At 44.4% G+C, this 13,466-nt stretch overlaps 1 protein-coding gene across 1 annotated transcript in view; it reads right to left on the reverse strand.

Moving 5' to 3' along the window:
* The window catches only part of zcchc14 (zinc finger, CCHC domain containing 14), a 36,245-nt gene that overhangs the window by 7,239 nt on the left and 15,540 nt on the right, over positions 1–13,466 (reverse strand). Inside the window, exons 3-10 of the mRNA XM_024379217.2 lie at positions 12,615–12,685; positions 12,427–12,498; positions 12,135–12,220; positions 7,280–7,377; positions 6,658–6,694; positions 5,072–5,351; positions 4,530–4,618; positions 2,506–2,627 (exon numbers count right to left, since the gene is read on the reverse strand). Of these exons, the coding sequence (XP_024234985.2) occupies positions 2,506–2,627; positions 4,530–4,618; positions 5,072–5,351; positions 6,658–6,694; positions 7,280–7,377; positions 12,135–12,220; positions 12,427–12,498; positions 12,615–12,685 (855 nt within the window). The remainder of the gene's footprint in view (positions 1–2,505; positions 2,628–4,529; positions 4,619–5,071; positions 5,352–6,657; positions 6,695–7,279; positions 7,378–12,134; positions 12,221–12,426; positions 12,499–12,614; positions 12,686–13,466) is intronic.

The raw sequence follows: 13,466 nt of genomic DNA on the forward strand, positions 1-13,466 counted from the left end.
ACCTGCACCAGGCTGGGAAGACTGAATCTGCAATAGGTAAGCAGCTTGGTTTGAAGAAATCAACTGTGGGAGCAATTATTAGGAAATGGAAGACATACAAGACCACTGATAATCTTCCTCGATCTGGGGCTCCACGCAAGATCTCACCCCGTGGGGTCAAAATGATCACAAGAACGGTGAGCAAAAATCCCAGAACCACACGGGGGGGACCTAGTGAATGACCTGCAGAGAGCTGGAACCAAAGTAACAAAGCCTACCATCAGTAACACACTACGCCGCCAGGGACTCAAATCCTGCAGTGCCAGACGTGTCCCCCTGCTTAAGCCAGTACATGTCCAGGCCCGTCTGAAGTGTGCTAGAGAGCATTTGGATGATCCAGAAGAAGATTGGGAGAATGTCATATGGTCAGATGAAACCAAAATATAACTTTTTGGTAAAAACTCAACTCGTCGTGTTTGGAGGACAAAGAATGCTGAGTTGCATCCAAAGAACACCATACCTACTGTGAAGCATGGGGGTGGAAACATCATGCTTTGGGGATGTTTTTCTGCAAAGGAACCAGGACGACTGATCCGTGTAAAGGAAAGAATGAATGGGGCCATGTATCGTGAGATTTTGAGTGAAAGCCTCCTTCCATCAGCAAGGGCATTGAAGATGAAACATGACTGGGTTTTTCAGCATGACAATGATCCCAAACACACCGCCCGGGCAACGAAGCAGTGGCTTCGTAAGAAGCATTTCAAGGTCCTGGAGTGGCCTAGCCAGTCTCCAGATCTCAACCCCATAGAAAATCTTTGGAGGGAGTTGAAAGTCCGTGTTGCCCAGCAACAGCCCCAAAACATCACTGCTCTAGATCTGCATGGAGGAATGGGCCAAAATACCAGCAACAGTGTGTGAAAACCTTGTGAAGACTTACAGAAAACGTTGGACCTCTGTCATTGCCAACAAAGGGTATATAAGAAAGTATTGAGATAAACTTTTGTTATTGACCAAATACTTATTTTCCACCATAATTAGAAAATAAATTCATAAAAAATCCTACAATATGATTTTCTGGATTTTTTTTCTCATGTTGTCTGTCATAGTTGAAGTGTACCTATGATGAAAATTACAGGCCTCTCTCATCTTTTTAAGTGGGAGAACTTGCACAATTGGTGGCTGACTAAATACTTTTTTGCCCCACTGTATATCGACATACCCTGAAAGGCCACTCAGCAAGGAAGAAGCCACCGCTCTAAAACCGGCATAAAAAAACCAGACTATGGTTTGCAACTGCACATGGGGACTAAGATTGTACTTTTTGGAGAAATGTCCTCTGGTCTGATGAAACAAAAATAGGATTGTTTGGCCATAATGACCATTGTTATGTTTGGAGGAAAAAGGGGGATGCTTGCAAGCCGAAGAACACCATCTCAACCGTGAAGCACGGGGGTGGCAGCATCATGTTGTGGGGGTGCTTTGCTGCAAGGGAACTGGTGCACTTCGCAAAATAGATAGCATCACGAGGGAGGAAAATGATGTGGATATATTGACGCAACATCTCAAGACATCAGTCAAGCCAAGTTAGAGCTTGGTCACAAATGGGTCTTCCAAATGGACAATGACCCCAAGCATACTTCCAAAGTTGTGGCAAAATGAGGACAACAAAGCCAAGGTATTGGAGTGGCCATCACAAAGCCCTGACCTCAATCCCATAGAAAATTTGTGGGCAGAACTGAAAAAGTGTGTGTGAGCAAGGAGGCCTCCAAACCTGACTCAGTTACACCAGCTCTGTCAGGAGGAATGGGCCAAAATTCACCCAACTTATTGTGGGAAGCTTGTAGAAGGCTACCCGGAATGTTTGACCCAAGTTAAACAATTTAAAGGCAATGCTTCAAAATACTAATTTAGTATATGTAAACTTCTGATCCACTACGAATGTGATAAAATAAATAAATAAAAGCTGAAATAAATCATTCTCTCTACTATTATTCTGACATTTCACATTCTTAAAATAAAGTGGTGATCCTAACTGACCTAAGACAGGTAATTTTTTACTAGGATTAAATGTCAGGAATTGTGAAAAACTGAGATTTTAAATGTATTTGGCTAAGGTGTATGTAAACTTCCGACTTCAACTGTAGTAGGCTACCTGCAGTACGTTGTAAAGGTCATGCTGAGAAGGTGTACGTCAGAGGAGGCTGGTGGGGGGAGCTATAGAAGGACGGCTCATTGTAATGGCTGGAATGGAATAAATAGAACAGTATCAAACACATCAAACATATGGAAACCACACATTTGACTCCGTTCTGTTTGTCCCATTTCAGCCATTAAAATGGGACCATCCTCCTACAGCTCCCCCCCCCCACCCTCCTCTGGTGTACATGTTGAGGGATTGTCAATGTTAATAAATGTGTAGTCTACATGCCAACAGAGTACCGATCATGTCTTTGTGTGACCTTTATTCCAAATGTCAAGTTTACTTGTATTGAAATGATATCCTGTCAGATGAGTTGCATACTGTACCTGTGTTGCTACTTGAGTAGACGTGTGCCACTGGGCCTATGTGGCTGGATGGAGTAACCCTGGCGATGCCACTGCACGACACAGGGAACTGGGACAACATATACCTCTTCTCCATCTTCTCCCTATTGACAGGAACACAGTCAGTCATCACAGAAACATCTTTGTTGTCTCTACATAGCGGACAGCCACAGTATGATCTGGAGACAGTAGCTCTATTGAAACCCTAGAGGGTGCTCTAGTCTAGCCATCAAGATTACAAAAGCACAGCATCAACACCCTCTGTTTCACCAACACACCAGCAACAGCAACAGGTTGTGTGAGAAATAGTTATTTGAGATGAACACCAGTGCCATGAATGGTACAGAGAATTGCTAGAAAAAAATTTGAACAACTTTTGAGTCGGTACTCTTACAAATACAGTACAATGAGGAGGACATATGACACATACGCAATTTTGACAACTCACCATATTATATAGCTAGGAAAATCCTGTTAATTTAGCTGCATTGCCAGGTGGAGAAAAAAAAAACAGGCTTGACAGTGTAATGAGTGATCCCGAATAAGCTCCCATTAAGCTCACTGATAGTCCGACAGATCTATGGAAAAGCACCTGAGGAACTTTCCACTTCCTGTCACCAACACACATGGTCGTACCTGGCTAAACCTGGCTAATGGAAACATGCTGATATTAGCTGTGGAAACAGGCTGAGTGACAGTGTTCTCTCTCAGTAACACTCCTACGCTACAACAGGTGACTGGGTTTTCCATCCGGTTTATTCTTTCCATCTTTCCTTTAGGTACCACTTATCTGGACTAACCAATCTACCCCACCGGAATGCTAGTTAACCATTGACAACCAAATGACCATGAATCTTTATACCATGACATCCCTTACAGAAAAAGATTGCAGTTAGAGTGCAGTATAACTGCATTATGCTGCATCCAAAATAACACAGTTTCTTTTCATATGCTAATTTTGCAGTGTAACTGCAGTTCAACTGCAGTTCACTGTAGTTATTCTGCAATTACTGAGTCCAGAATACCACAGTCGACTGCAGTTACGGCAATATTTTTTTGTAAGGGATTGTTGAATACTAATTTCTGTCTTGAAGGGTATTCTAGAGCATTATTTTCTTATAACGCACGGTATGTTTGCAATTCAATGGCCATAGTTCATTTTTACATGTTTTGTTTGAGCTGCTTTGAAAGCCTTAGTATAAAAGGGATAATCAACTCGTGGCTCTCAGGGAAATAACGCAACTCCATGGAAGGTTAGTTCCACTCCACTACCGCGTGTCGTTCATTATATTCCACATATATATTCCAGAACACATAACCTCGTGTTGATTGTCCCTTACATAAACAGCATTGACAAATCTCCTGTGTTAATGTTTAATAAAATAAACAATCAACAGACACACCTTTTACAAATGCTACACAAACTATGAAGTAAGACTATCTAAATAATACAATTATGAAACATTAGTTGTAAATAGAGTATCTATCCATCCACCCATCCATCTACCCATCCAGCCACCCATCCATCCACCCACCCATCCATTCATATACCCATCCATCCATCTATCTACCCATCCATCCATCTACCCATCCATCCATCCATCCATCTACCCATGCATGCATCCACCCATCCATCTACCCATCCAGCTACCCACCCATCCATCTATCTATCCATCCATCTGTCCCCCTACCCATCCATCTATCTATCCATCCATCTGTCCCCCTACCCATCCATCTACCCATCCATCCATTCATATACCCATCCATCCATCCACCCATCTATCTATCTACCCATCCATCTACCCATCCATCCATCTACCCATGCATGCATCCATCTAACCACCCACCCATCCATCTACCCATCCATCCATCTACCCATCCATCTCATTACCCTCTGAACTACCTGAGTCTACACAGGAGTATGTTGGAATGGGCGCGTCACTGCTTTTATGTGGCTGGGGGACAGAGGGCTTGATAAGGGGTCTGGGTTCAGGGTTCAGACTCACTTCTGCAGTTCCAGCTGCGTCTTCAGCTTCTTCTTGGCTCCCTGGGTGAGGTCATACTTGTTCAGATCCTCCTCTGTGAGTCCAAGGAACTGTGGGAAAAAAGAGCACATTTAAGGGTACAGATAGGGGCTACTAGGGAGAGTGTGATTGTTAGGGGAAGACAGCAACTGTTGTTTGATCTATTCTAATGTCTATTGTTGGGGCTTTCTAATAACAGACATGTAGCCTCATTCTGACATGTTATCATTGATATTGCACTTGTCCAGACTACTTGCTTGTAAATATCCTTTGCTGTTTTGATGTTTTCTAATATGTTATTTTGTCAGTATTGTGATTGCTGCTAAATGAATCCCTCTTTGAGGACATAAACGTTTTCTGAATCTGAACTCTTTCCCTGCATACACCCCATTTCCAAGCCAGAACAAAGCCACTTTTAGTTATATCCTTATCTCTTCAGCTCCATAGGTGTCTTAAATGCCACTCATCCACTGTAACCTAAACCCACCAATGAGAGACTCTCTCCTTCCTCAAAGCCCACCCACCTCCTCCATGGTCAACTGCTTGAACACTGGGTAGTACTTGTGCAGGCGGAGTTTCCTCAGCCAGTCCAGGATGCCATTCTGTTCTGGGCTGCTCTGCAGTGGAGGACCAGGGTTCTGGAGGTGGCCGGGAGGGAATGCGTTATCCCCCCCTGCTACCCCCACCCCACCGGGAGGAAGGATAGGCACAGTGCCCTGGGGGGGCAGCTGGGTAGGAGAGCGAGTCTGAATGGAGTTGTGAACGCTCATGACTGTCTGGATACTGGCTACACCACATAAAGCCCTGAGAGAGGGGCGGGGGGGAAGAGGATAGGAAACATGGAGGAAAAATAGGGAAAGGTTCATGACAGGAAAAGGACAGTGAATACGGTATATTGCAAAGGATGGAAATAATGTAATTAAGATAATTATACAAGTTGCAGATTTGAATAGGCAGCAATAGTCTATATCAAACTTAGTGACACTACATTACCAAAAGTATGTGGACACCTGCTAGTCAAACATCTCATTCCAAAACCATGGGCATTAATATGGAGTTGGTCCCCCCTTTGCTGCTATAACAACCTTCACTCTACTGCGAAGGCTTTCCACTAGATGTTGGAACATTGCTGCGGGGACTTGCTTCCAGGTCGGGCACTGATGTTGGGTGATTAGGCCTGGCTCGCAGTTGGCATTCCAATTCATCCCAAAGGTGTTCGTTGGGGTTGAGGTCAAGACTCTGTGCAGGCCAGTCAAGTTCTTCCACACTGATCTCGACAAACCATTTCTGTATGAACCTCGCTTTGTGCATCGAAGTATTGTCATGCTGAAACAGGAAAGGGCCTTCCCGAAACTGTTGCCACAAAGTTGGAAGCACAGAATCTTCTAGAATGTAATTGAATGCAGTATCGTTAAGATTTCCCTTCACTGGAACTAAGGGGCCTAGCCCAAATCATGAAAAACAGCCCCAGAACATTATTTATCCTCCACCGAACTTTACAGTTGGCACTATGCATTGGGGCAAGTAGCGTTCTCCTGGCATCCGCCAAACCCAGATTCGTCCATCAGACTGCCATATGGTGAAATGTGATTTTCACTCCATAAAACGCATTTCCATTGCTCCAGGGTGCAATGGCAGTGAGCTTTACACCATTCCAGCCGAAGCTTGGAATTGCGCATGGTGATCTTAGGTAGTGAGTGCTGCAACCGAGTACCGAGTATCTACGCGCTTCAGCATTCGGCAGTCTCGTTCTGTGAGCTTGTGTGGCCTACCACTTCATGGCTGAGCCGTTGTTTCTCCTAGACGTTTCCACTTCACAATAACAGCACTTACAGTTTACCAGGGCAGCTCTAGCAAGGCAGAAATTTGACAAATTGACTTGTTGAAAAGGTGGTACCCTATGATGGTGCCATGTTGAAAGTCACTGAGCTCTTCAGTAAGGCCATTCTACTGACAATGTTTGTCTATGGAGATTGCATGACTGTGTGCTCGATTTTACACACTTGTCAGCAACGGGTGTGGCTGAAATAGCCGAATCCACTAATTTGAAGGTGTTTCCACATACTTTTGTATATATAGTGTATGTTGAGTGTTAAAGATGGGAGCCCACCTGTTGGCTCCTCTGTATTGAAACAAGCACCCAAGACCTGTAGCACATGAAAGAAACATAGATCAGTCAGCCACATAATCAACAACCTCTAAATAAGTATACTTTATGAATGGCGATATACAGTACGCAAAACTCATTTTTGAATCTTGTCTATTGTTTATTGACTTCTTGACCTCTTTACAAGTTAGGAACAAAATATCAGCTGAGGGTCACCAGTTTTTCGAGTTTAATTTAAGAGCAGTGTGATATTTCAGCACTTTACTGGGGCCTGTGGTACCACATTACAGCAGAGTAAGATAGATTTTTATTTCACTGCATCCCAAGGGTCTCGCAATATCAGCCAAGCGGCGAAAGGCTAGCTGCTCCAGACACAGTCAGACAGACATCCAGGTCTCTCCCACTGCCACTGCCCTGCCTGGGGAGACGGAACTATAAATAAACTCTAGGATGAAGTCACCATTTGCCAGGCCTACCAACACAAACATGCCAGTCCAAATTCCCACACAAATCGAAAATAGAACCCCTCAAACCCCAGAGATGAAGTGCCACTTCTCTCAGCCAAACAGAGAGGGGGACATATACGTCCCATGAACACAGAGTAGGGTTAGGACAGGAGTCTTACTTGTAGTGGGAGGGGGGGAGAGGGCGATGGTGGCAGTGCTGAAGAAGAGTTCGGCTTGGTAGTGTTTGAGAATGTGGGCTGGAAGCACTGTCAGGCACCTGTACAAGGAAGGAACACATGAGATAACGTTACATTCCATGCTCGATATGATTCCTTCCCTCCTTATCTCTTGTCTTTGACAGTAACACCTGGAACTAGGTCAAAAACAACATTAAAACAACATGCGCCGAATACAACAGGTGTCGGTAGACCTTACAGTGACATGCTTGCTTACAAGCCCTTATCCAACAATGCAGTTTAAAAAAATACATTAAAAAATAAGACTAAGACATAAAAGTGACAAATAATAAAGAGAAGTAGTAAAATAACAAAAGGCTATATACAGGTGGTACCGGTACAGAGTCAATGTGCGGGGGCACCGTTTAGTCGAGGTAATTGTGGTAATATGTATATGTAGGTATAGTTATTAAACAGAGAGTAGCAGCAGCTTAAAGGGGGGGGTGGGGGCAATGCAAATAGTCTAGGTAGCCATTTGATAAGATGTTCAGGAGTCTTACGGCTTGGGGGTAGAAGCTGTTTAGAAGCATCTTGGACCTAGACTTGGTGCTCTGGTACTGCTTGCCATGTGGTAGCAGAGAGAACAGTCTATGACTAGGGTGGCTGGAGTCTTTGACAATTTTTAGGGCCTTCCTCTGACACCGCCTGGTATAGAGGTCCTGGATGGCAGGAAGTTTGGCCCCAGTGATGTACTGGGCCGTACGCACTACCCTCTGTAGTGTCTTGTGGTTTGAGGCCAAGCAGTTGCCATACCAGGCAGTGATGCAACCAGTAAGGATGCTCTCGATTGTGCAGCTGTAGAACCTTTTGAGGATCTGAGGACCCACGCCATCGATGCACTTGTTGATAAACTACAGTAACTACTTGGTTGTTACTCATTATCATACATATGTAGTATGAAAATATTATATATCACAACACATACAGTGTTAACTATGCACCACTGTTATCACTGTTTAGCCCCAGCCTACTAACTGTTAGCGTGTTAGCATCGGCCTGCTAACTGTCTGAATTGCCGTGTTCCCAGTCAGCCCAACCACTCACTGGACCCATATTGTTCACTTGGCTATGCATGCCTCTCTCTAATATCAATATGCCTCGTCCATTACTGTCCTGGTTAGTGATTACTGTCTTATTTCACTGTAGAGCCTCTAGCCCTGCTCAATATGCCTTAACCAACCATGTTGTTCCACCTCCTACATATGTGATAACGTCACCTGGTTTAAACGTCTCTAGAGACTATATCTCTCTAGTCATTACTCAATGCCTAGGTTTACCTCCAATGTACTCACATCCAACCTTACCTTTGACTGTACACTATGCCTTTAATCTATGCTATTGTGCCCAGAAACCTGCTCCTTTTACTCTCTTTTGAGAACGTGCTAGACGGCCAGTTCGTATAGCATTTAGCTGTACCCTTATCCTACTTCTCCTCTGTTCTTCTGGTGATGTAGAGGTTAATCCAGGTCTTGCAGTGCCTAGCTCCACTCCCCAGGTGCTCTCATTTGTTGACTTCTGTAACCGTAAAAGTCTTGGTTTCATGCATGCTAACATTAGAAGCCTACTCCCGAAGTTTGTTTTACTCACTGCTTTAGCACACTCTGCCAACCCGGATGTCTTAGTCGTGTCTGAATCCTGACTTAGGAAAACCACCAAATACCTTGAAATCTCCATGGCTAACTATAGCATTTTCCGTCAAGATAGAACTTCCAAAGGGGGCGGTGTTGCAATCTACTGCAAAGATAGCCTGCAGAGTTCTGTATTACTATCCAAGTCTGTACCCAAACAATTTAAGCTTCTACTTCTAAAAATGCACCTTTCCAGAAACAAGTCTCTCACTGTTGCCGCTTGCTATAGACCTCACTCTGCCCCCAGCTGTGCCCTCTATACCATATGTGAATTGATTGCCCCCCATCTATCTTCTGAGCTCGTGACCTAAACTGGGTCATGCTTAACACCCGGCCATCCTACAATCCAAGCTTGATGCCCTCAATCTCACACAAATTATCAATGAACCTACCAGGTACAACTCCAAATCTGTAAACACGGGCACCCTCATAGATGTCATTCTAACTAACTCACCCTCCAAATACACCTCTGCTGTTTTCAATCAAGATCTCAGCGATCACTGCCTCATTGCCTGCATCCGTAATGGATCAGCGGTCAAACGGCCTCCACTCATCACTGTCAAACGCTCCTTAAAACACTTCTGCGAGCAGGCCTTTCTAATTGACCTGGCCGTGGTATCCTGGAATGACATTGACCTCATCCCGTCAGTAGATGATGCCTGGCTATTCTTTAAAAGTGCCTTCCTCACCATCTTAAATAAGCATGCCCCATTCAAAAAATGTAGAACTAGGAATAGATATAGTCCTTGGTTCACTCCAGACCTGACTGCCCTTGACCAGCACAAAAACATCCTGTGGCGTTCTGCATTAGCATCGAATAGCCCCCGTGACATGCAACTTTTCAGGGAAGTTAGGAACAAATATACACAGGCAGTTAGGAAAGCTAAGGCTAGCTTTTTCAAACAGAAATTTGTATCCTGTAGTACTAACTCAAAAAAGTTCTGGGACACTGTAAAGTCCATGGAGAAATAAGAGCACCTCCTCCCAGCTGCCCACTGCTCTGAGGCTAGGAAACACTGTCACCACCGATAAATCCACTATAATTGAGAATTTCAATAAGGATTTCTCTACAGCTGGCCATGCTTTCCACCTGGCTACCCCTATCCCGGTCAACTGCCGGTACCCTCCACAGCAACCCGCCAAAGCCCCCACCATTTCTCCTTTACCCAAATCCAGATAGCTGATGTTCTGAAAGAGCTGCAAAATCTGGACTCCTACAAATCACCGGGGCTAGACAATCTGGACCCTCTCTTTCTAAAATTATCTGCCAAAATTGTTGCAACTCCTATTACTAGCCTGTTCAACCTCTCTTTAGTATCGTCTGAGATTCCCAAAGATTGGAAAGCTGCCGCGGTCATCCCCCTATTCAAAGGGGGTGACACTCTAGAACCAAACTGCTACAGACCTATATCTATCCTACCCTGTCTTTTTAAGGTCTTCGAAAACCAAGTTATCAAAAAGATTACTGACCATTTCGAATCCCACTGTACCTTCTCCGCTATGCAATCTGGTTTCAGAGCTGGTCATGGGTGCACCTCAGCCACGCTCAAGGTCCTAAATGACATCATAACCGCCATCGATAAGAGACATTACTGTGCAGCCGTATTCATCGACCTGGCCAAGGCTTTCGACTCTGTCAATCACCACATTCTAATTGGCAGACTCGACAGCCTTGGTTTCTCAAATGATTGCCTCACCTGGTTCACCAACTACTTCTCCGATAGAGGTCAGTATGTCAAATCGGAGGGCCTGTTGTCCGGACCTCTGGCTGTCTCTATGGGGGTGCCACAGGGTTCAATCCTCGGGCCGACTCTCTTCTCTGTATATATCAATGATGTTGCTCTTGCTGCTGGTGATTCTCTGGTACACCTCTACGCAGACGACACCAATCTGTATACTTCTGGCCCCTCATTGGACACTGTGTTAACTAACCTCCAGATGAGCTTCAATGCCATACATCTCTCCTTCCGTGGCCTCCAACTGCTCTTAAACGCAGGGAAAACTAAATGCATGCTATTCAACCGATCACTGCCCACACCTGCTCGCCTGTCCAGCATCACTACTCTGGACGGCTCTGACTTAGAATACGTGGACAACTACAAATACCTAGGTGTCTGGTTAGACTGTAAACTCTCCTTCCAGACTCACATTAAGCATCTCCAATCCAAAATTAAATCTAGAATTGGCTTCCTATATCGCAACAAAGCATCCTTCACTCATGCTGCCAAACATACCCTCGTAAAACTGACCATCCTACCGATCTTCGACTTCGGTGATGTCATCTATAAAATAGCCTCCAACACTCTACTCAACAAACTGGATGCAGTCTATCACAGTGCCATCCGTCTTGTCACCAAAGCCCCATACACTACCCACCATTGCGACCTGTACGCTCTCGTTGGTTGGACCTCGCTTCATACGCGTCGCCAAACTCACTGGCTACAGGTTATCTACAAGTCTCTGCTAGGTAAAGCCCCGCCTTATCTCAGCTCACTGGTCACCATAGCAGCACCCACTCGTAGCATGCGCTCCAGCAGGTATATCTCACTGGTCACCCCCAAAGCCAATTTCTCCTTTGGTCGTCTTTCCTTCCAGTTCTCTGCTTCCAATGACTGGAACGAACTGCAAAAATCTCTGAAGCTGGAGACTCATATCTCCCTCACTAGCTTTAAGCACCAGCTATCAGAGCAGCTCACTGCACCTGTACATAGCCCATCTATCTACCTACCTCATCCCCATACAGTATTTATTTATTTATCTTGCTCATTTGCACCCCAGTATCTCTACTTGCACATTCATCTTCTGCACATCTACCATTCCAGTGTTTAATTGCTATGCTGTAATTACTTCGCCACCATGGCCTATTTATTGCCTTAACTCCCTTATCTTACCTCATTTGCACTCACTGTATATAGACTTTTTGTTTTCTTTTGTTCTACTGTATTATTGACTATGTTTTGTTTATTCCATGTGTAACTCTGTGTTGTTGTATGTGTCGCTCTGTGTTGTTGCTATGCTTTATCTTGGCCAGGTCGCAGTTGCAAATGAGAACTTGTTCTCAACTAGCCTAGCTGGTTAAATAAAGGTGAAATAACATAAAAAATAAAACAAATAAAGTGAACATATTCAGGTGGGCTACCTTGGTCAGTGACAATGCTGATGGACCTTACCTGGGGTCCAGCTCAGAGGTCTGATCAAGGCCAAGGGACTGAAGCAGGAACTTCTCTAGACCTTCATCAGGGAAAAGCTGGGAGACCTGGGAGAAACACAAAATAGGATATTGACCTTCACATCACTATTCAACAGATGGCAGATGGGTACAGTGGACATAAAGACAGGTTTTCCCCCCACTTCAAAATTCTGTAAATCCTAGCCTGAAAAAAGGTAGCTGCTAGTTAGCAGAACAGTCGATAAGAGACATAAGTGCTCAGTCCCCTCTCTGTGCTTCAGCCACTTTCTTACCTGGGAGAGAAAGTTCAGCACCTCCTGGTGAGTCCTGCTCACAGTGGAAACAGAGGAGTCTGACCATGTGACCTGTGGGATAAGGAGAGAGTGAGTAGACAGGGCAACAGTGTACAATAACTAACATACAGTACATACTGGAACTTATGTGTTCCTGTGTGTGTGTGTGTGTGTGTGTGCATACCCACCTCTAGCATATATTCACTTGGTTTCTCCCCCTTGTGAGTCACTCCACTCAGCTCTATCCTCTCTATGTTCACTGAAGAAAAGAATATATATATATATTATTTGGATTATCTGATTTTATCGTTCAGCAAACAAAGAACATCAAGTAAGACATTGCTTTGGTGTCTCGTATTTTTCTGCCATGCATGCTAGATGAAAACGTAGTTCCTGTTAGATCTACTGTTGAGACTGTTCTTTTGGCACCGAATGTACTTAAATGACATATCTGAATTCGTAGAGAACATCACAGGAAATGAGGTCACCTGGTGTCTATTTAAACACATTAAACACTTTAAACTGGAGAACAGAGGACAGTGAGATAGAACAAAAAAGACTAGAGAGAACATACAGATAAAGGTACAAGGTAGAAAGAAAGAGAGCCATGGAGAGAAAAGGTGACAGGATGATCTAGATTTATGGCTGGACTAGTGGCACATTTTAGGGATCGTGCCAGTGACATTTTAAAACATTTGGCTGAACTCCGTATCGGATTCAAAGAACACACACACACACACCATCTGAAATCTCATACACAACACTCATAAACACACATACAGTAGAGTACACACACACAAGCCTGTTTGTTAAATATACCCTGCAGACTCAGCACTTCCTCCGGTGTGTATTAGCACTGGGAGAGGCACTAGCTAGCTGAATGAAGCTCTGTGCTGAATGTGACCTATCTGAGCGGATCAGAAATGTAGAAATACTGTGAAAAACCTCCCCTGTAACTTTTCTTACCCAGAGGTATGGCTCTCAGTCTCAGGCCAGGAAAGGGCCTCTCCCCCGGCAGGCAAGTGTGAACTCATCTGAAG

Source organism: Oncorhynchus tshawytscha, linkage group LG19, assembly GCF_018296145.1.
Source record: "Oncorhynchus tshawytscha isolate Ot180627B linkage group LG19, Otsh_v2.0, whole genome shotgun sequence".
NCBI lineage: Eukaryota > Metazoa > Chordata > Actinopteri > Salmoniformes > Salmonidae > Oncorhynchus > Oncorhynchus tshawytscha.